Source organism: Nomascus leucogenys, chromosome 7b (assembly GCF_006542625.1).
Source record: "Nomascus leucogenys isolate Asia chromosome 7b, Asia_NLE_v1, whole genome shotgun sequence".
In the NCBI taxonomy this organism is placed as follows: domain Eukaryota; kingdom Metazoa; phylum Chordata; class Mammalia; order Primates; family Hylobatidae; genus Nomascus; species Nomascus leucogenys.
In genome coordinates, this window is record NC_044387.1 from 92144163 (window position 1) to 92162260 (window position 18098).

Here is an 18098-nt window from a genome sequence, read left to right on the forward strand (position 1 = left end):
ACTGCCATTTCAAGGTCAAAGATAACTGATACATTTCAATATAATTTCTTAAAAATTTAAATAGTTACTATTTTATAACCTTAAAAATAACTCAATTTACATTTTATCTTACAGTCTTGTTATTATATTTAACAACAAAATTTACCAACTTGCAACTCTAAAGTGTTGGGGTAAAAACTCATACCCCAAAGTTTGTTGCTGATGACATTTGTTTGGTTTGTGAAACTACAGACTTTCTCCAGGCATTATCTTTTCAGTAGTAAACCTTTTAACCAGTTCATATGAAAATATCTGCCAACACAGCAAAATCATGAGTGCATGTCTTTCAAATTAAGTTCCATTCATGTCATCATGTTTTTAAAAATATAAGGTAATAAAAGTCTTTCTACCCTAAAGTAAAGTCTTTCACTATCTTTGTGGCAATTGAACTATTCTACTGAACCCAATATATGAAAACCTTTCCCTACTGCTCCCCTCATCTGGTTTCTAATCTAGTTAGGCCTTCTTTATAACTCCCTACTTCTGTGCCTTTGAATATCTAAAGTGGATTAAGAATGGCCACACATTCTCCATCAAACTTTTCAGTGAGATGTTAATTTTATCCCCTACCTCCACCTCATCCTTGAATCTGGGCTTCTCCAGTGACTGCTCCCTAAGAGAGGCTGTGCCAGTTCTGGACTCAGCTTTTAAGAAGACTTGACAGTTTTTGTTTTCTCCCTCTTGAAACACAGGTTCTTGGGTTGCTCTCTCTTGGATACTAGCTACCATGTTATGAGAAGCTCAGGCCACATGCAGGGGCCATATGGAGGGAAGTAGAGGCATTCCAGTTGACAGCCCCATGACCCCCCAACTGACAGTCAGTGCCAACTGTCAGCCATGTAATGTAGCCATCTTGGCTCAGCCCATTCAACCTCCTTGGCCTCAGCCTGTGTCACAGGAAGTGTAACCACCCAGCTGAGCCTATTCAATGCACAGAATCATAAGAGAGATAGCAAAATAATTTGTTTTAAGTCGCTACATTTTGAAGTAGAGAGATAACTAAAGCAATATCCTTCTGCTTCCTTAAATACAGGGCTTAAATTTGGCTCAAGTTAAGATTAGTACCAAGCACCTTTGGTAATTTATTTCAATTGTCTTTATGTTGCATTTTCAACTAGAGTGTAAGTTATTCAAAGTCACTGAATATTGCTGTTTTCTTTCCATGTGTCCCTATAGTTATTAGTACATTATTAGCGGCATGGGACTCTGATAACCTGAGGTTGCCAGTTGAATCCTAACAGAATGGAAGGGCAAATAGGGCATAGAATGGGTGTCTTTCTATATAAGTCAAAATGTAGAAGACCATGTCCATGTGTATTATATATATAATATACACATATATTATACATATATATTACATATAATATATATGATATACATATATATACATACAATATCCACACACATTTATATTGGCATTTAATCTGGATTGTCTGAGCAAAAAAATTAACTGTCGTCTGGAGTTTTTTTGTTTGTAAACTCAACCTAAAATACCAATTTTAGCTAGACACATTGTCATCTGTTAGTAATTTACATGAGGAATTGTGAAAGAATACCAGACTGAAGGGAAAAGAGAAATTATGCTCTGGAACAAAAATAAATAAATAAATACATAATACAGAAAAGGAGAAAAAGCTAAAGTTATGGTCTGGAACTATGCTGTAAAACAGAAGTAAACATAGTAATTTTCTCCTTTAAGTTTCTACCATGTATTCTGCATGTACTTGATTGGGGAAGTAATAGTGATTATGTCCACTTACTGTAATTAACGATTTTCTCTGAATGGGTGCTGTATGCAAGACCACTTACTAGTTTAACAACAATGAAGCATGTTTCAACTCAACACCCTGGATTCAACAAATAGAATGCTAGTATGTCCACTCCTGATCCAAGACTATTTTTTAAGGTATTAAAAAACAGGTATTGTTTAAAATGTGAGAGATTTTATTTTTTTAATTCCAAGTGCACTTTTAAGTTATTTTACTCTGAAAATTAATAATTGTATCAGGACTTAAAAATATATCCAATATAATTAAATGATTCTCCAAATTTGTTTCCTTGAGCACCTGACAATATTCCCAGGAAACCTCTCCCTGCTATGTTGCTTACCAGAATTCACATTTCTGTGTTTCAAAACTGCACACTTCCTTAGAGAGAAAAAGGTTAGAAAATAATGCAGACTACAAAAGGCATAGTGTATGTGTGGGGGTGAGGGTGAGGAATTAAGTCCCTTGCACTCTAGATTAACTTGCATTTATATAAAATTTAAAGGTAATTGGTCTTTATGTAAAGGACACATTCAACAACATTTATTAAATACATTTTTATACTATTTTAAAATTCAAGTGATTCACAAAAACAAATATTACAGCATAGCGCTTTATTCATGCAATCATACAGTCGATCTATATTCTTCAAGTACATTTTGAATTTATAATGCGCACAATTTAAGGCATAACTCTTCCCACTCAAATCTAGGTCTTTCTCAAGTGAGACACTAGAGTGAGAGAGTAGAAAGGGAGGAAGAGATAGGACGAGAAGAAAAGGAGGGAGGGACAGAGATGAGGACGAGAAAGAAGAAAGAAGGGAAAGATAAAATACCGTCTGAAGTCCACAGGCTTATCTATCCCAAGCATGTCTACCCCAGGCATGTGGGCATCATATCCAGGTTGTAACAAAGAGGTGACTATGGCGTTTCTTTTTGGCTCTAGACAGGCGGATTCAGCCTGCATTGCATGCATGTCTGTCACCTCATCTAAGTCCCCATTCCTTCCGGAGTTGTGAGCTCCAGATCCAAGAGTGCCCAGCGCACGGTGCTGGGCACGCTGTCCATTGGCGAGGCTGCCACAGGTTCCTGCGTGTGCGGTCAGGGGCGTTGGTGCATTGATACGTTAGGCGGAGGGAGGAGTACCATCTGCCAGAGTCTTTATCTCGAGCCCCACGTTTTCTGGCCATCGCGGAGGAGTGTGCGAGGACAGGTAGCCCTCGCAGTGACAAGGCGCGCGGAGTGCGGTCGTGCAAGGCGGGGGAGGAGCGGGTTGGCACTGCCAAATCTTAACCGGGGCCCCGGGTGTTTGCAGACCCAAATAAAGCCGCCTTGGGTCTCCACGGTGTCCTCCAGAGGCTGCTGCCTGAGAGCTCTGAGCCTCAGCTCTGTCTTGCTTCGGGATCCTCTTCCTCCTCCTTCCCCACCCCCTACCTGCCTGAACGGCGGGACGCGCGGCCTGGGGGGATCCCCTCTCTCCAGGACCGGCCCAGTCCGGGGTCGCCTCCACCTCCCGCAGCCGCCGCGCCCCGGCTCGCCGCGCTCCCGCCTGCACCATGGAAGAATTCCTGGGACACCCGCCTGCAGCCGGCGACTTTTCCCCTGGAATCTCTGGCCTGGCGCCCTTTGGGTGAGATGACGGGGTGCTGGCATCCCTGTCGGTCCCAGATTACCCGGAAAAGCCCTGTCAGGGAGAGAGAGGACCCGCGCAGGCTGGGAGCTCCCACTCCTCCAGCGTCACGCTCGCCCTCCGCCGCTGCCTCGCGTCCGGGTCTGTTTATATAGCGTCTGGAGGCCGGGCGGCATTGCCCACCCCCGCCAGGCGGCCCGCCCTCCCCTCCTGGGCTCCGGGCTCCCGCACGTGGCAGACACCAGCGACGTCTCCGCGGAAGGCAGGCGCCGGGGAGTGGGGCGCGGGCGGACGAGTGCAGCCGCGGCGCATCTCCGCCTTCCGCTCCTCCTCGCAGCGCCCTCGTCCGCTTCCGAGCCCAGCACAGACTTCGGTTTCTCCGCCTCCATCCCCTTTACGAGAAGAGGAGATTAAAAAATATTGCCCTTTAGGTGCTCGTGATGGTCCTGTGGGTTCGTTCAGTTGCCGGAAAAGAATGGCAACATGAACAGCGGAGCGTGAGAGCGTCACCGGGGGAAGGGACGAGATTGATGGGCAGAGCGCTCACTTCTCAGAGGATCGCATTCCGAGGACCGCGCGAGGAAGGGACGTCGCGGCGCCACCACTTCCTGGCTGGACTCCGCTGACATCTGCAGCCTCCTTTCCACCAGGTTCCCGGGGCTCCCAGCCGCTGCCTGCAGAGGAGCGTGTAGACAGCGCGCGAGGGTCCAGGAGTTCGTGGACCTCCATCCGAACCGGGGTTCTGCCCGGATCCCAAGTCCCTGGATCCCGGTAGAGCCCGCCGGCAAGCGGCTCCGGAGGGAGTTGAACTTGAGTTCAGGTGGGTTATCCCAAGGGGAGCACAGGAAAAGATGTTCAGGGAAGACGAGGAAGGTGACGCTGTTCCAATGTCAAAAGCGGACACTTTTCTTCCTGACACTTGAAGGGGTTGAGCCAGTTTCTCTCAGTTCTCTCTCCTAACCCGCTCCACCCCGACCCAGCCCTCCCACACTAAGGGGGTGGGGGCGAACAACAACAACAGCAACAAAAACTCCCATTTACCTAAGTATCTAGCAGGCTGTTGACTTTTTTATAACTTACCTTTAGTCAATGAAACGACCATATTTACTCTGTTGCTTTATATTAATAGAGGTCAATGGGCTTAATGATTTCCTCAGTCAAGTCATTTATTTCTAAGCCAATAGATAATGCCTTCGTCATAGTTTTCTGGGGGGAAAGTAACTGTGCGTTTGTTCTGCAGATGGCCAACTCGCTCTGAATCCTGCAGATTGGTGCTGAGCACGCAACAAAAGTTTGTAGCTTCTCAGTTTCTGGTGCTTCGCAGGGGAGAGGAAAGGAATTTGACATTAAACACAAGAAGCAGTCAGGGAGCCGTCTCCTTTAACTTTTCTTCTCTGTTACCATTTGCAATGAAGAGGAAACAGAAGAGATTTCTGCAGATGACTTTGTTATTCACGGTGGCTTTAATTTTCCTGCCTAACATTGGTCTCTGGTCTCTGTACAAGGATAAACACCTGGTGAAGTCAGCGGAGCCCGGGGAGCAGCAGGTAAGTGCCACCCAGAGAAAGATCACAGAAGGATTGGTAAGGCAGTGATCCTCGCGCGGGGACTGGAGAAAGCCGGTGTGGGATCGCCTTGGGTTTTCCCCCAAGTCTTGACAGAGCTGATTATTACAAGACTCTAGAGACTTTGGGGTTTAAGCAAGTAGCTGTTTTAAGATTGCAGCCAGTAACATCGTGACATGTACAACTAGTAAAGAAGGATAAGAGAGGTCAAGAAGAAGAGAAGAAAATCTTTCACCATTGGTCTTAGGTTAATTTTGACTTGAGGTGGATGAAAAGTAACTGTTTAGCTATGGAGGTGGGAGTGGGTTTGGTGCAAGTTTAATGACAAGGATAGGTTTTTGCTTTCCATTTGGCATGCATGTCTATGTTCAGGTGAATTGGGCCAACTAAATCATTAAGATTGTGAAGTGGTTCTTTAAAAATCAAGCTATGGTTTTCAGTATTTTGGTTGTAAATTTTGCTTAGCAACAGCGTTTTACCCTGTCGAAACTTAAAGTCTCTCTTTCGTCTCCCCTGTTGCTAAGGTGCTGCCATGGGGCACACAGGCAGAGTTATTAAGGATGTTGATTCCGTTTCACAGTCGCTTGATAACAATATGTTGCTAACAGCTTGCTATCATATTGGAAACACCCATACTAAAGATATGTAGTATAATATGTTTTCTTTCTACTTAATATGTAACTCATTAGTATGTATATACCTCATGACTTAACATGGACCAAAATAACTGTGTTCCCTAGTGAACAATAATGCAAAATAGACTTCCCAAAATGTTGATGAAAATCAGTGTTGTCGAATTCCTTGTTTGTTAATAAATAAAATAGCATCCGTAATTAAACTTTTAACCACAGAATGCAGTCTTCTTCGTGATATTGGTAAACCACTTCTTCAGTTAGTCCTGTGCATCACCTTGGAATATTAATATTCTTAATTTCAAGGGTCATCACCCATGAACACTCTGTACCTTCCACACATAGAAAATGTTGAAGTAGTCCATTCCTGGAAAACAGCAATATATAGTAATGGCCATTACATATTTGCTCTTATACTTAATGAAGTTTAATTTTCTTTTTGCACAGTGGTTAGTTGTGAAATATAAAGAGGTAATCTGCTTCTTCATTATGACAAGAAGTCATTACCAGTCTCTAAACTTTAAAGAGAATGAGTTGTCCATGGATTTTTAGTGGATTGTTATTTTGAGGAAAAATGTTGACATATTTTCATTTGGTTGTTAATATTTATTATCCTTTCTAATAGGAATTCAACTTTGGTTTGAAGTATATTCTGTTTTGTCATTCCAGTGAAAAAAAGAAGATGGACACTTTGGATGTGAAACTTTTTTTGTTCTTATTTAGATCATTCAACCCTTGATGTAAAACAGGATTTTAATAACTTTAGTAGTCAATATGCTATTATGTAAAATCTCCACTCCATGTTGGTGAAACAGGAAAGGCAAAATTATTTTTTCTTGAAATTTGCTAATTCAATTAACAATAACCATCTGAAGTATTTGCTGGTATAACTAACATAAAGCACTAATTAATTTTATTAGTGAGATTCTTAAAACTTTCACATTGGCTCTATTAATTTTGACCCTTAATGAGAAAATTATTTGTCTAATAGCATAAAAAAAAACTGTGACAGTTTAACTTTCTGATCTGTCATTATCATAATTAAGACTGTTTCCTTATTTCTGGTTCTTCTGTAGTGCAAATGATACTTAACTTCAGGTAATAAATTAATGGGTATAAAAGACATGGGGTGGCAAGAGAAGTTTCGTATACTGTAGAATAAATAACTGAGATTGATGGATATTGTAAGACATTCCAGTTTAATAACTCTATGTAAAGGCGTTGAAACCAAGTGGGGAAGAAAATAAGCCCTAAAATGAATGTCAAGCATCTACTTTAATATTATCTAAATAATGGTTTTAAAACTGATACTTTTTATAGATTAAAAAATAAAATTTAAAAGGTAGAAATTGATTACTTAATGAAAGATATAATTCATTGTAAAATAGAAACAGTTCATTTTCATTGGTTTTATTCTATTATTTATTATAATTAGAAGGAAAATTAGGATATGTTGTCCTCAATAAGCAAGTTTTGGGTAAGTAAGAGTCAAGTCATTAATATTTATATTGGAACAAATAAAAAGCAACTTTTGAAACATGCTTAATATTGTGATGTAATATTTGGCTAATGTATATATATATTGCAATGTTAGCAAGGTGGCTAAACACATAGGTTTCAAATTGAAACATAATTTGGCTACTGGGTAATATGTTATTTCAATTTAGCAATTAATTTTTAAAGGACATTTTCATGGTTAATTGCTAAATGTTCTCCAGAACCCATTTATTACTATATTTCTCCCCAAGTTGCAAAATGCTGAGGATGAAGATAATGTGCAGACTGAAGCACTGACAGCAATAAGTACTGAGGCTAGTCAAACAAGTCACGTGCCCAAACGAGTGAACTATTTTTACAGTACTGATGTGTAAAACAGCCAAGGGTTCTAGTTCTAAGTATCATGTGGTAGTGGTCATAAGAGCTGAAAAGCTTGCACTGTTTTAAATAGTTTCATTATTAGAAAAGGTTACAGGGAAATAATATAATTTATGGAAATTCAAAGTTATGAAATGGCTAATACTTTTAAAATATGCATTATTTATATTTTAGCAGATCATATCACTAATAATTTTTCTATCTAGTATTGAGTATAAATTGTACTAATTCTGCAATCTGAAGTAAATAAAATAAAGGGAAGTGAAACAGGAAACACTGATGGGAACCATGTGGATTAATTTTCACAATGTTTAGTATTTAACACATTTTTTCTCTAATCTACTGTCTGATTACACATTAATTGTTTGTATTTTCTAGACCTTCATTTAAAAATAATATTTAAGATAATTTTCTAATATTTTAAAATTTTCTGCATCTATGTTGCAGAAAATGAAACAAAGATGTGAAAATTACCAAGTTATTTATTTCAAAGTTTTTCTTTTTCCTTTGCTCTCAGAAAACCAAAGAGGATCGATATAATAGTTTTAATAACACAATACAATTAAAAGCTTTTTATGGTTTGGGATCTGCAAAATTGAAATCAAGTTACTGAAATAAATATGAAGTTTTTGAGATTTTAAGATTTTATAAAAATTATAAAGTATTTTTAAATTTTTATTTAGATGTTACATTATTATAATTGTGATGTGTTATTTTCAATTGACTTAATTTTGTCTTTTTTTGTTATTGGGAGGATATAAGTATCTCCTTTATGTCATTCAGAAATATATATATATATTAAAAGAATCTACTGATAATATATTTAGCTGAGAATGATTGCTATATAATCATTGTGCCGTAATTCTTAGCTTCATTTTTCTGTTTAAACATTTGAAATGTTCCTCTTCTCTTGTTTCAGCTGTATTTGAATTAAATACCACTTACATATTTAGGTCATAAGCTGTGAATTAGGATGATACCTAGAATAATGCTATATTTTAGAACAAAACTACTATATCCAGTCTTACTGTATTTCTCTTTTCTTAATCACTTATTCAAGAATATGTGAAAAAAAATCTAGCACCAAATACTTTCTTTTCCTAAATACATTTTTAAAACCCCAAATTCCAAAAAAAGTAACTGTAATAGTAGTTTAGCAAGTAACTTGGAAATAATATTAATTACAGAAATAATTGAAGAGTATTTAGAATATGAAGAGGATCTTGCAGTTTTTTTAAATAAAAATGAGGGCCAAAATCTTAGAATTTTAAAACAGACTTTCTCAGAACTGTTCAGAATGATTTTAGAAGCTTATATTGTCCTAGATTTTCTACCACATTAAAAAAAAAAAAAGCCTAGGTCCTCTATGTCTCTTTGAAATTATGGAACCTTATTATTTATTTGAATTTCAGAATTTCTGTTTTTAAAGTAGGGCTATTTGTGCGTGTCACAGAACGAGATGAATAAAGTCCTGAGAGATCACACCTTATATATGGAAAATATTGTGAGGTAATGCATTGTTTCTGTCAGATTCACTTGTAAACTGTGCTTGACAGATATGTGACTTTACCTCCATTAAAAAAAAATTCTGAAAAGGATACCTTAGCATCTTTGTCTAATTCATCTAATGTTAATCAGCCCTACACTGCAGGGGGAGCCTTCTTTTTGAACAATAATATTTTTTCCAGTGGCTTTTAAAATTTGTTTTATAACATGAAAATATGAAAATATCAGATAATTGGTACCCAATGTATGCAAACTGTCTTATGCATTTTTTAACATGCTGATCACTAAAGCTGAAAAATATGTCTGTGTTCCTTTTTTAGCAAATACCTTAGAATTTAGAAGAGCTAAGGACAGGAGGAAGAATTTACACCTACACTCAGGATGGCACGTTATCAATACACTAGATGTGAAATGACACATTAGTTTGAGCCACAGTGTTCTTAATTAGCTAAGATGGAGATTTTAAATTAGGGTTTTAAAGGACCTTTTCTGGAATTTATGGAAAATCCATTCAGAATCACTACAGGGTGGCACCACACGGAACACTGTAACAAGTATCTTAATTATTTGCTGTGACCTGGTAGATCACTACATGATTAGTTCATCACATTGCCCCATGGGAGACAGAGTGTAAAACACAGTCTTCTGTTCACAATCTGGTTAAAAAAAAAAAGAGAATTTTTCCCCTCTATTCATTTCTGAGTTGGACAAGCTGTGCTGAATCAATTAGCTTCCTATAAGTTTTTCCTATAAAAGGAGCCAAATCAAGTTGGAATATATAGGAAAAGGGTGAGAAAGGTTGAGTGATTTAAGTGGTGTAGAAGAAAGGATTGAATTTTTCTGTTTGTCAGGAGGAGCCACGACAACCCTTAGAAAGTTTGCAGCCATGTCTCTCCTTGCAACATTTTTATACAAATGAAAGACAACTGAGGGACATCAACAATAACATTACAGGTGGAGATAAAACTTAAAATCACGAGAAGGCATCAGAAGATGTAAGTGGAATATAGAATCAAACTTAGATATGTTTCGTGCATCGTGCATTCCCATTTCTCCCTTGATTGGCTTGCTTATGGGGAAGAGTTTTAGCTCTGGAAACTTCAGATCTTTAAAACCATCTAAGGAGACCATGTTCTTTTCTTTTGCTCATATTTGCATATGTTTACAAAATTACTGTTATTAAACAAAGGTGCAAGTGTGCAAAGAAATGGAAGGTTCTGAAGATGACAGTAAAGACACACTGTCCTAAACTTGCTCTCCTTATCACCTCACTGTACAGCTAATGATTTCTAAATTATCTCAAAATGTAATTGTAATGTTTGAATGGACAACAAAAAAAACAACAAATAAAAAACCTGTGTGCTATGGAAATATGTATTTAGACACGTAAAATATATCTATATAGGGTTCATTTAAAGGTTGTAAAGAAGGACAAGCATTCACAAAACTTCAAGGCATCATGACCTCTAACTTTCTTCACTAACATGTTGATGTCTGTCACTGCTTAACAAGCAAAATGGCATCAGAAAGAGGGTGAACAAATAAAGGTATATTTAGGGTTAATGATGAATTCAAGGTAAAGCACATCAATGTTTCCACCAAGGTTGTTGCTTCCAGTGTGGTAGGACAAAAAGATGTGAACTGAATTATTGGTACTTTCAAATTAAATGCATTCATTTTATTAATTCATTTAGCAACAGACATACACAGGTACCTATACCCATATACCTAGTTTCACTTATAAAGAAAAATTAAATCCACCCAACTGTTTTGTTTTCTGCAGTATTTTTAACTTCTGTGACTTGTTGTTTTTTCCATTGCTTTGAATCTGCAATAGGTAGGTAGGAGAATTTGAAGCACCATTGAAATGAATTATTGTAGAAAAGTGTGCAGAAAGATAAAGAAAATGCATCCATCTCTAGAAGTGCTTACATCTACTCAGCAAGTGTGAAACTCACAATGAGGAATTAGCCTGTTAGTATGGCACAGATTGTAAATAGGAGAGTCACTGTTATAATGTAATATAATTAACACAATTGTGCTTCTTATAGAGCATGATAGTAGCTACCACCTGTCTTAAGGACTGGTGGTTTCTCAATAAGGGCTAAGAAGGCTAATTTTGAATTATTTCAAGTATCCAAATATTCATGGACTATGATTTCGATACTTGAAATCTAGAAATCCAGAGAAAATTATAATAATTTTGAATGTTTTCATCATATTAAAAATGACCAAATTGTTAGGTATGCCACCCAAGTTTTAGTGAGGTGGCCTTTCCTTTTCCCTCATGTATTTATTTATTTTTCCCCAAGACAAGGTCTTACTCTGTCACCCCAGCTAGAGTGCAGTGGTGCAACTGTAGCTTGCTGCAGCCTCACTCTCCTGGGCTCAAGCAGTCCTCCTGTCTCAGCCTTCCAAGTAGCTGGGACTACACAGGCGCCATGATACCTGGATAACTTTAAAAAAAATTTTTTTGTAGAGACAAGGTCTCACTATGTTACCCAGGCTGGTCTCAACTCCTAGTGTCAAGAGATCCCCCCACTTCAGCATCCCAAAGTGCTGGGATTGCAAGCATGAGCCCCCACTCCCAGCTCTTTGCCCTTATTTCTGACATGTCTCCCCAGCTGGAAAATCCAATTGAACTTAACTTAAGGAGAAATACCAGAATTTCTGTAGTACTGGGTGTTGTTCTTTTTTAGTAGGTCAGAGTGTAGTCTCTAGAATCAAAGTATTTAGGCTTAAAAATTCTGGCTTAGTATGTTGTGACATTTAAGAACTTATGGATCTTCCCTAGATCAGTCTTCTTAATTAGTAAAATGCAGGTGATAATACCTTTTTTGTAGTGTTATAATGAGGATTAAACGCTTAGCATCTTTAACAGCATATAACAAGGCTTAACGGATATATATATATAGTTATTACACCCAAGTGTTTATAAGCAATCATTGCCTTTACCAAGGTAATTAGTGTTTGTTTAATAAATATTTACAGATGGCTTCTCTTTTAGAGGCATTGTGAAGACAGCACAGTAGAGCAATGTCACTGGTGTGTTGAATCTAGTAGGGAGGGCTGTTGAATAAGCCAATAGAGTCTTAGAAACTAAAAGGGCATTTTTCTTAACATTTTGGATTTCATACTGAAGGATAAGTTGATAATTTAAAATTTTTTAATTATTGTTTATTACAAAAATTACTAAAATTAGTTCTTGATGTATTGTATTGAAAACTATCCAAAAGTTGAAGCTTTTAATAAAAAAAAAAAGAAAAAAGAGAGGCAATATTTCTTTGTAGTGACTACTGTCATTTCCTATAAAAATAAAGTCCGTGAGTCAATATAAGCATTTTTTTTTCTTCTTACTAATTACAGGCAAGAAACTGAGAACTACTTTTGTTGTTGCTGTTTAAATCTTGGTCATGAGTTTAGCTGGATTATTAAGGAAAGAAAAAGTTAAAAAGTAGAATAAAAACTCTCAAAATCATTGAGCTACTTTATGGAGTTAGCATTTTTTTTCAGTAGAATTAGGGGACAGATAAAACATATTGCATTGTGGCCGTTCTTATAAAAATTACACAGGGTTGGCATTAAGAAAAGGGGAGTTCAGATACTTCAAGTTCGTATGTGGGCCTCATCCCTTACAGAAGTATGTAACTGTGGGCATGCTACTTAACATCTTTAAACCTCAGTTCCACACATGGAAACACAAAAATTACCTCATAATAGGGTAGCTAGGAGAAATAATTGGATTGTATGTTTAAATTGCTTGGTACATGGTAAATAATGAGGGAAGCTTTACAAATAGCAATCTATACTTTCTGGACTTTTTAGAACATCCATTGAAGGTAGTAAATAACCTTAAATATTGTGTACACCTAAAAAAGATATAATAAAATACATAAAGTCTACCACTATCAATTTTTCTTTTATTGTTGATACCATATTTTTTGGATATGTAATATAGGCACCATACTGGGATAGACCCTGAGGGAAATAAGCAATGAAACCATAAATCTGTTTTCAATTAACTTAGAATCTATTAGTTAAAAAGGCATATATACACTTTAACATAAGGCTGGATTACATGGCTTTACAATAAATACATGCTCAAATAATTTAGAGTTTAGAAGAGGTAAAAAAGATGTAAGTTATTATGTGATGTTTGTATGTGGTCCCACTCTAAGTCCTCTGTATCTTTAGGATTTAATCGTCCACCAAATTCATTGACAGGTTCTTCTGTATAACCGAATTCACAAGTAAAGAAGGCACAAAGACAGAATTTGAGTCCATGAGCTCTGAATTTATAGAAAAAGAAACTAATTGGCAATGTTAACAGCCACATTGTTTAAGGGTTTCAAAAGGTCATTAGGCTTGATAATTCGTTCCTGGTATTCTCTTGATTATAGTTACACACAATTGTAGAAATTTAAACAAAATTATGCTAGATTACATGGTAAGACTAAATATTTAACTAAAATATCTTATATTTTTAAGATGGATAACGGATACTGGTGAGGTCAGCATTGATATGAATGGCTGGATGTGGGACCCTAGTTGGTAAGATACAAGTCAGAAGAAGGCTGATGCCCTGAGAGATTGAGGGGACAGTCCCAAGGAGGATGGAGGTAGTCAAATGAAATAAAGCAAAGAGAGAAGCAGCAGTGGTTATTATCTAAAAGGTAAATTTAGAGTCTGTGCTTTTAATAGTTTGAATGTTTCTCCTGGCAGAGATGTCTGAGATTTTTTTCCCATGCAAATATCTTACTACTTTAGAGAGGTAATTAAAAATTTCTGAAATAGTCTATAAACTGTGAATATATATATATATGTATATATATATATACACACACATATATATATATAATAGATGTCTTAGCTAGAAAGATGATAGATGGGTAATCAGATATTTATTATAGTTTATATAATCTTATGAAAAAGATTGAAGACTATAATACTGAAAGGAGATGTCAGGAAACCATACAGCCACCTCGTCAATAAGTAACCTAGCTACCTGTCAACATAAATGCTGATGATGACCAGATACACAGAGTGAAGGAAACAAACAAATAAGCAAGAGTGTACTTAAGCATAGTATAGTAAGTGGGGATAGATGGGTGGGTGGTGGTACTTATTGCAACTAATATTCAGTTGCCAAAAATATTAAGATAATATATTAATAATAAAAGGATAAAGTGATTATAATAAAACCACAATAAAAGTAAAAATAAAAGTCCATGTATTAATAAACTTTAAGGTCACATTTATTGAGCTTCTAACATTTCTCTGACACTGTATTAAACTGCTCTTAAGTCCTCAACACAAATCCATTATATATATATATATATATATATATATATATATATAATATTACTATCTTATATTACAAATGCAAAGAGATTAAAAAAAAACTTGTCAAGGTAGTACAGGAATTTTTCTATCAATATCAACTATTGAGATTACATAAAGTTCACCATATATTACAACTACATTGGAAATATCCTAGGTGATTGCAACACAAGAAATGATATAATAATTTAACTATGAAAGTCAATATGCACAGTGGGGAAGGGCATGGACAGTAGCTCCGGACTCTCTGGTGTTAGTTCCAGTTCCATTATTTAACTACTCAAAGACCTTGGACAAGTTACTTATCTTCCCTGTGTCTTAGATTTCTCATTTCTAAAAAGAGTATAAAAAGAGTGTCTAATGGATTTAGTTGGTGTAAGGCTTTAATAAGCTAATCTGCATAAAATGCTTAGAAAACTGGATTGTACATGATAAGCAATTTAAAATGTTATCTATTATTTCTCGTTAGAATTCTAGAAAATTAAGATGGGAAAAAGAGAAAAAGCATGTTCCTATTATTACTTGTTAGAATTCTAGAGAGTTAAGATTGGAAAAAGAGAAAAAACATGTTCCCACACACTTTCTTTCATGAACCATCATGAATACGATTCCCTTTTTGGATACATTTTTGCATTTTTATTTTTATTTTTTGTTTCTAGATCCATCAATGCCTCTTGATATTTTTGCATTTTAAAGTAGTTTTCAAAAGTGTTTGAATCATGTTTAACTTCTTCTTTCACTTTTTAAATTCTTGAGTAGCCCATACAGAAAATAATATGGCACTTGTTTTAAAAGTTTTTGTAACTTGAACCAAGGTCTCATGTGGTCCCACATGTCAGAAACAAACTAGATTTCAACAGAGAATGTAGCTCTTCCCAGAATATGCAATCAGCAACGAATGCTATTTTGATGACCTTTCCCCTCATATTTTTAGTTCTGTTCTCACTACATGGTGTTAATTTCTGAACATGTATTCTGCCCTCATGGAAAAAACAATCTTTTAAATTGTGTCATTAAATCAGTCTAGTTGCCAAAGACAATTATCGAAGAATGTCTTTAGGGCTGAATACTTTATTATTTCATCTAACTTGAGTTTTAACGTTGTTGTTCTGGTTGCATCCAACAGTCGGGTAGAAGTGGAAAAATCAAGAATAATGCGGCTAGAGACCATAGTTGAGTAACTTGATGAAGGAAGTGCTTTCTCACGCCCTCTTCTAGTGCTTCCAAGAAACCAGCTGGCCGGAAAGACAGGGGACTGGAAAGCTGTGTGAAATTAAGTGATGGGGGAAGATAAAAATGCTTCTGTTCCCTAGCCGAGTGAATTTTACCATTTTTTAGATAGCCTAGCAGAACGGTGTCAGATTAGCAACTATGTAATGGAATTGTCCCCCCTCTTAATTACGTAGAAATTTTTAACTTTTCTTTCACAAGCCAAAGGAAATTACATTTTTTTGGAAGATCCTTGGCATTCCACGACAAAGATCTTGAATTCTAATATATGAAATACAGAAAGGAAAATAAGCATCAGGGAAACCAATAGATAGAGTTCAAGGAAAGTGCAGAAATACAAGCAAGTCTATCACTGTACACCTCTTCTCTCCTCTTCCCGACTTCTTAGAGCCTTCTCTTTTCCTCCTTTTCCTTTAAAGACAAGTTTCACATAGGGACTGATTTGATCAATTATTAGCCCGATGAATAGATGAAAGACGAGACTCTTCAAAAACTCGAATCTTTTGCATCATAAAAAACATTCTGTTGAACATAACCGTATTTCCAACTATTACGATGTGTGTGATGTGAGAAATATTTTTTAGCTCAAGGCTTCTGCTGTTGCTCTTTGTTGTCATTGGTTTGTCTGTAATGCTGGGACCTGTCAGTTTATTCCAAACTACGCAATCAGAAAGTAAATATAGCTTAGTTGTGTCACCTTAACAGAAACAATCTTTCACAAGTTAAGAGTATGAACTGGTACAGTGAAACATAAACTACCTGAAAAGAATCATTCCACATTTTCCTATTCAGCTCTCTTCCTTGTTTTCGGAAACTGCTTTTTCCAATCTTCTTTCTCTCTTCAAATCTCCCGTGCCACCGCCTCTTTTATTATGCTTAGCAGGTAGCCTTCCTTCATGCTTCACTGTGAGTATAGGATTTTCATTTGGGGAGAACCACGACTCATGTCATAAAACCAGAAAGCACTGCCATTTTCATGGGTGTTTTCCCAATTCTCTACTTGCCTCCTGTTACTATGGAAAAACATCTCTAGCTGTAAGATAAATATGGAACCTCTATCCAGACTATGAATCACAACTTTCTTTAGGAACGTCCACATATTTTGTTTTTCTTCTCATTCATTTATTTTCAGCCTTTTCCTCTCAAAACATCCCTCACAATAATATTTAAACATGCTGAGGTTTCTCCCACTATTGGGAGGGGGTAGGGGGGCCATTCCGGACTTTCCATTTCTACCCACCTCAGGCTGAATCTGGCTCCTGCTAATCTGCATTAACCCCTTTCGCCAATATCATCAGCAATCTCTAGTTAGTTGTTTCAAAGCCGCATATCATTAGCCGTATTACTTGTTAGAAATTAGCTTAACACTCCTACTGAAAACAGTCTTCATCTGAGAAGAGGTGGCGAGGTAGGAGATTTGAAGGGAGAAGGGGTTGGAAAAAGCAGCTTTTGGAAAACAGAAAAGAGAGTGGCACAGGAAAACATTGAGTGGTGTGTGCTGGTAATTCAGGCTTCTCGGCGCACACCCCTATTTTAATTCTTCTGTCTTCACTGCCATTCCCAACCAACACCCATACTCACGTACATTTCCCAGTGTCCTTTACAGACTCCTACTTGTGTTCTTTTCCTAAAAATATGCTCATCGGGAGTGTCAACCTTAAAAAATGAGATTCAGAAACTATTAAGTATAGAGTTTATTCAAATGCAAAACTTGAGAACAGCCACCTGGAAACATGGACTCCAAATGAATGGGATCAGTGTTCCAAAGTGGAGAAGTTAAGGTTACACTTTATATAGGCAGAGATAAAAAAAGTTCCAACAGGGTTACATTTGCCATGCAAGACTAGTGCATATGCCACAGCTATTTGATTACAGACTGCTACATTACAAGGAAGATTACTTTATTACTCTGTGAATAGAGGCAATGATCTAAGGGGATCTTACGGCTGCCACTGTTTGGTCTTGATTATTTACAGGAAAAAGGTAGAAGCTGCAACTGCATGCTCTGTGACTCAGGGCGCATAGCTCTGCTCTTCTCAAGGCTCAGAAAATTTAAAGTTCCAACAACTTTAAGTTTGAATTATGTAATTTCACAGGTGTTTGTACAATTACTTCTTGTTCTGCACTCTCCCTGGGAGCATCACTCACAAGGCTTCAGCATTTCAGTTATCAAATTTAGGTTGTTGACTTCCAGATTATTTTCTCTAATCCAAATTTCCCTCCTTACAATATGAACCACATATGAAGCTAAAATCTAGAAACAGATATTTTAAATTTTAGAAGTCTGAAATTAAATTCCTTTCATTCTCTATACCTTTCCTCCTTCTCTGTATCTTATCTTATCTTATCTAAAGGAAGTAACCTGGCTACTATTCCAGCGTTCAAGCTGAAGGGTGATCACTGGCTTTGGTACCTTCATTATCTTTACTCTCAGATTCAATTGAATGCTAAGTATAGTTGACCCTTAAACATAGGTTTGAACTGCATAGGTACACTTATTTGTGGATTTTTTTCAA

The 18098-nt window shown here is 36.8% G+C and overlaps 2 protein-coding genes across 2 annotated transcripts in view; one reads left to right on the top strand and one right to left on the bottom strand.

The window, feature by feature from the left end:
* Positions 1-2404: 2404 nt before the first annotated feature.
* LOC115836064 lies at positions 2405-3866 on the bottom strand. Its single transcript, XM_030816329.1, has one exon. It carries the CDS (start codon positions 3455-3457, stop codon positions 2966-2968), a length of 492 nt encoding a protein of 163 aa, XP_030672189.1. The 5' UTR covers positions 3458-3866; the 3' UTR covers positions 2405-2965.
* Positions 3669-18098, top strand: part of GALNTL6 (polypeptide N-acetylgalactosaminyltransferase like 6) — a 1250255-nt gene continuing 1235825 nt past the window's right edge. The window contains exons 1-2 of the mRNA XM_003257974.4: positions 3669-4254; positions 4675-4981. Of these exons, the coding sequence (XP_003258022.2) occupies positions 4844-4981 (138 nt within the window). The 5' untranslated portion in view covers positions 3669-4254; positions 4675-4843. The remainder of the gene's footprint in view (positions 4255-4674; positions 4982-18098) is intronic.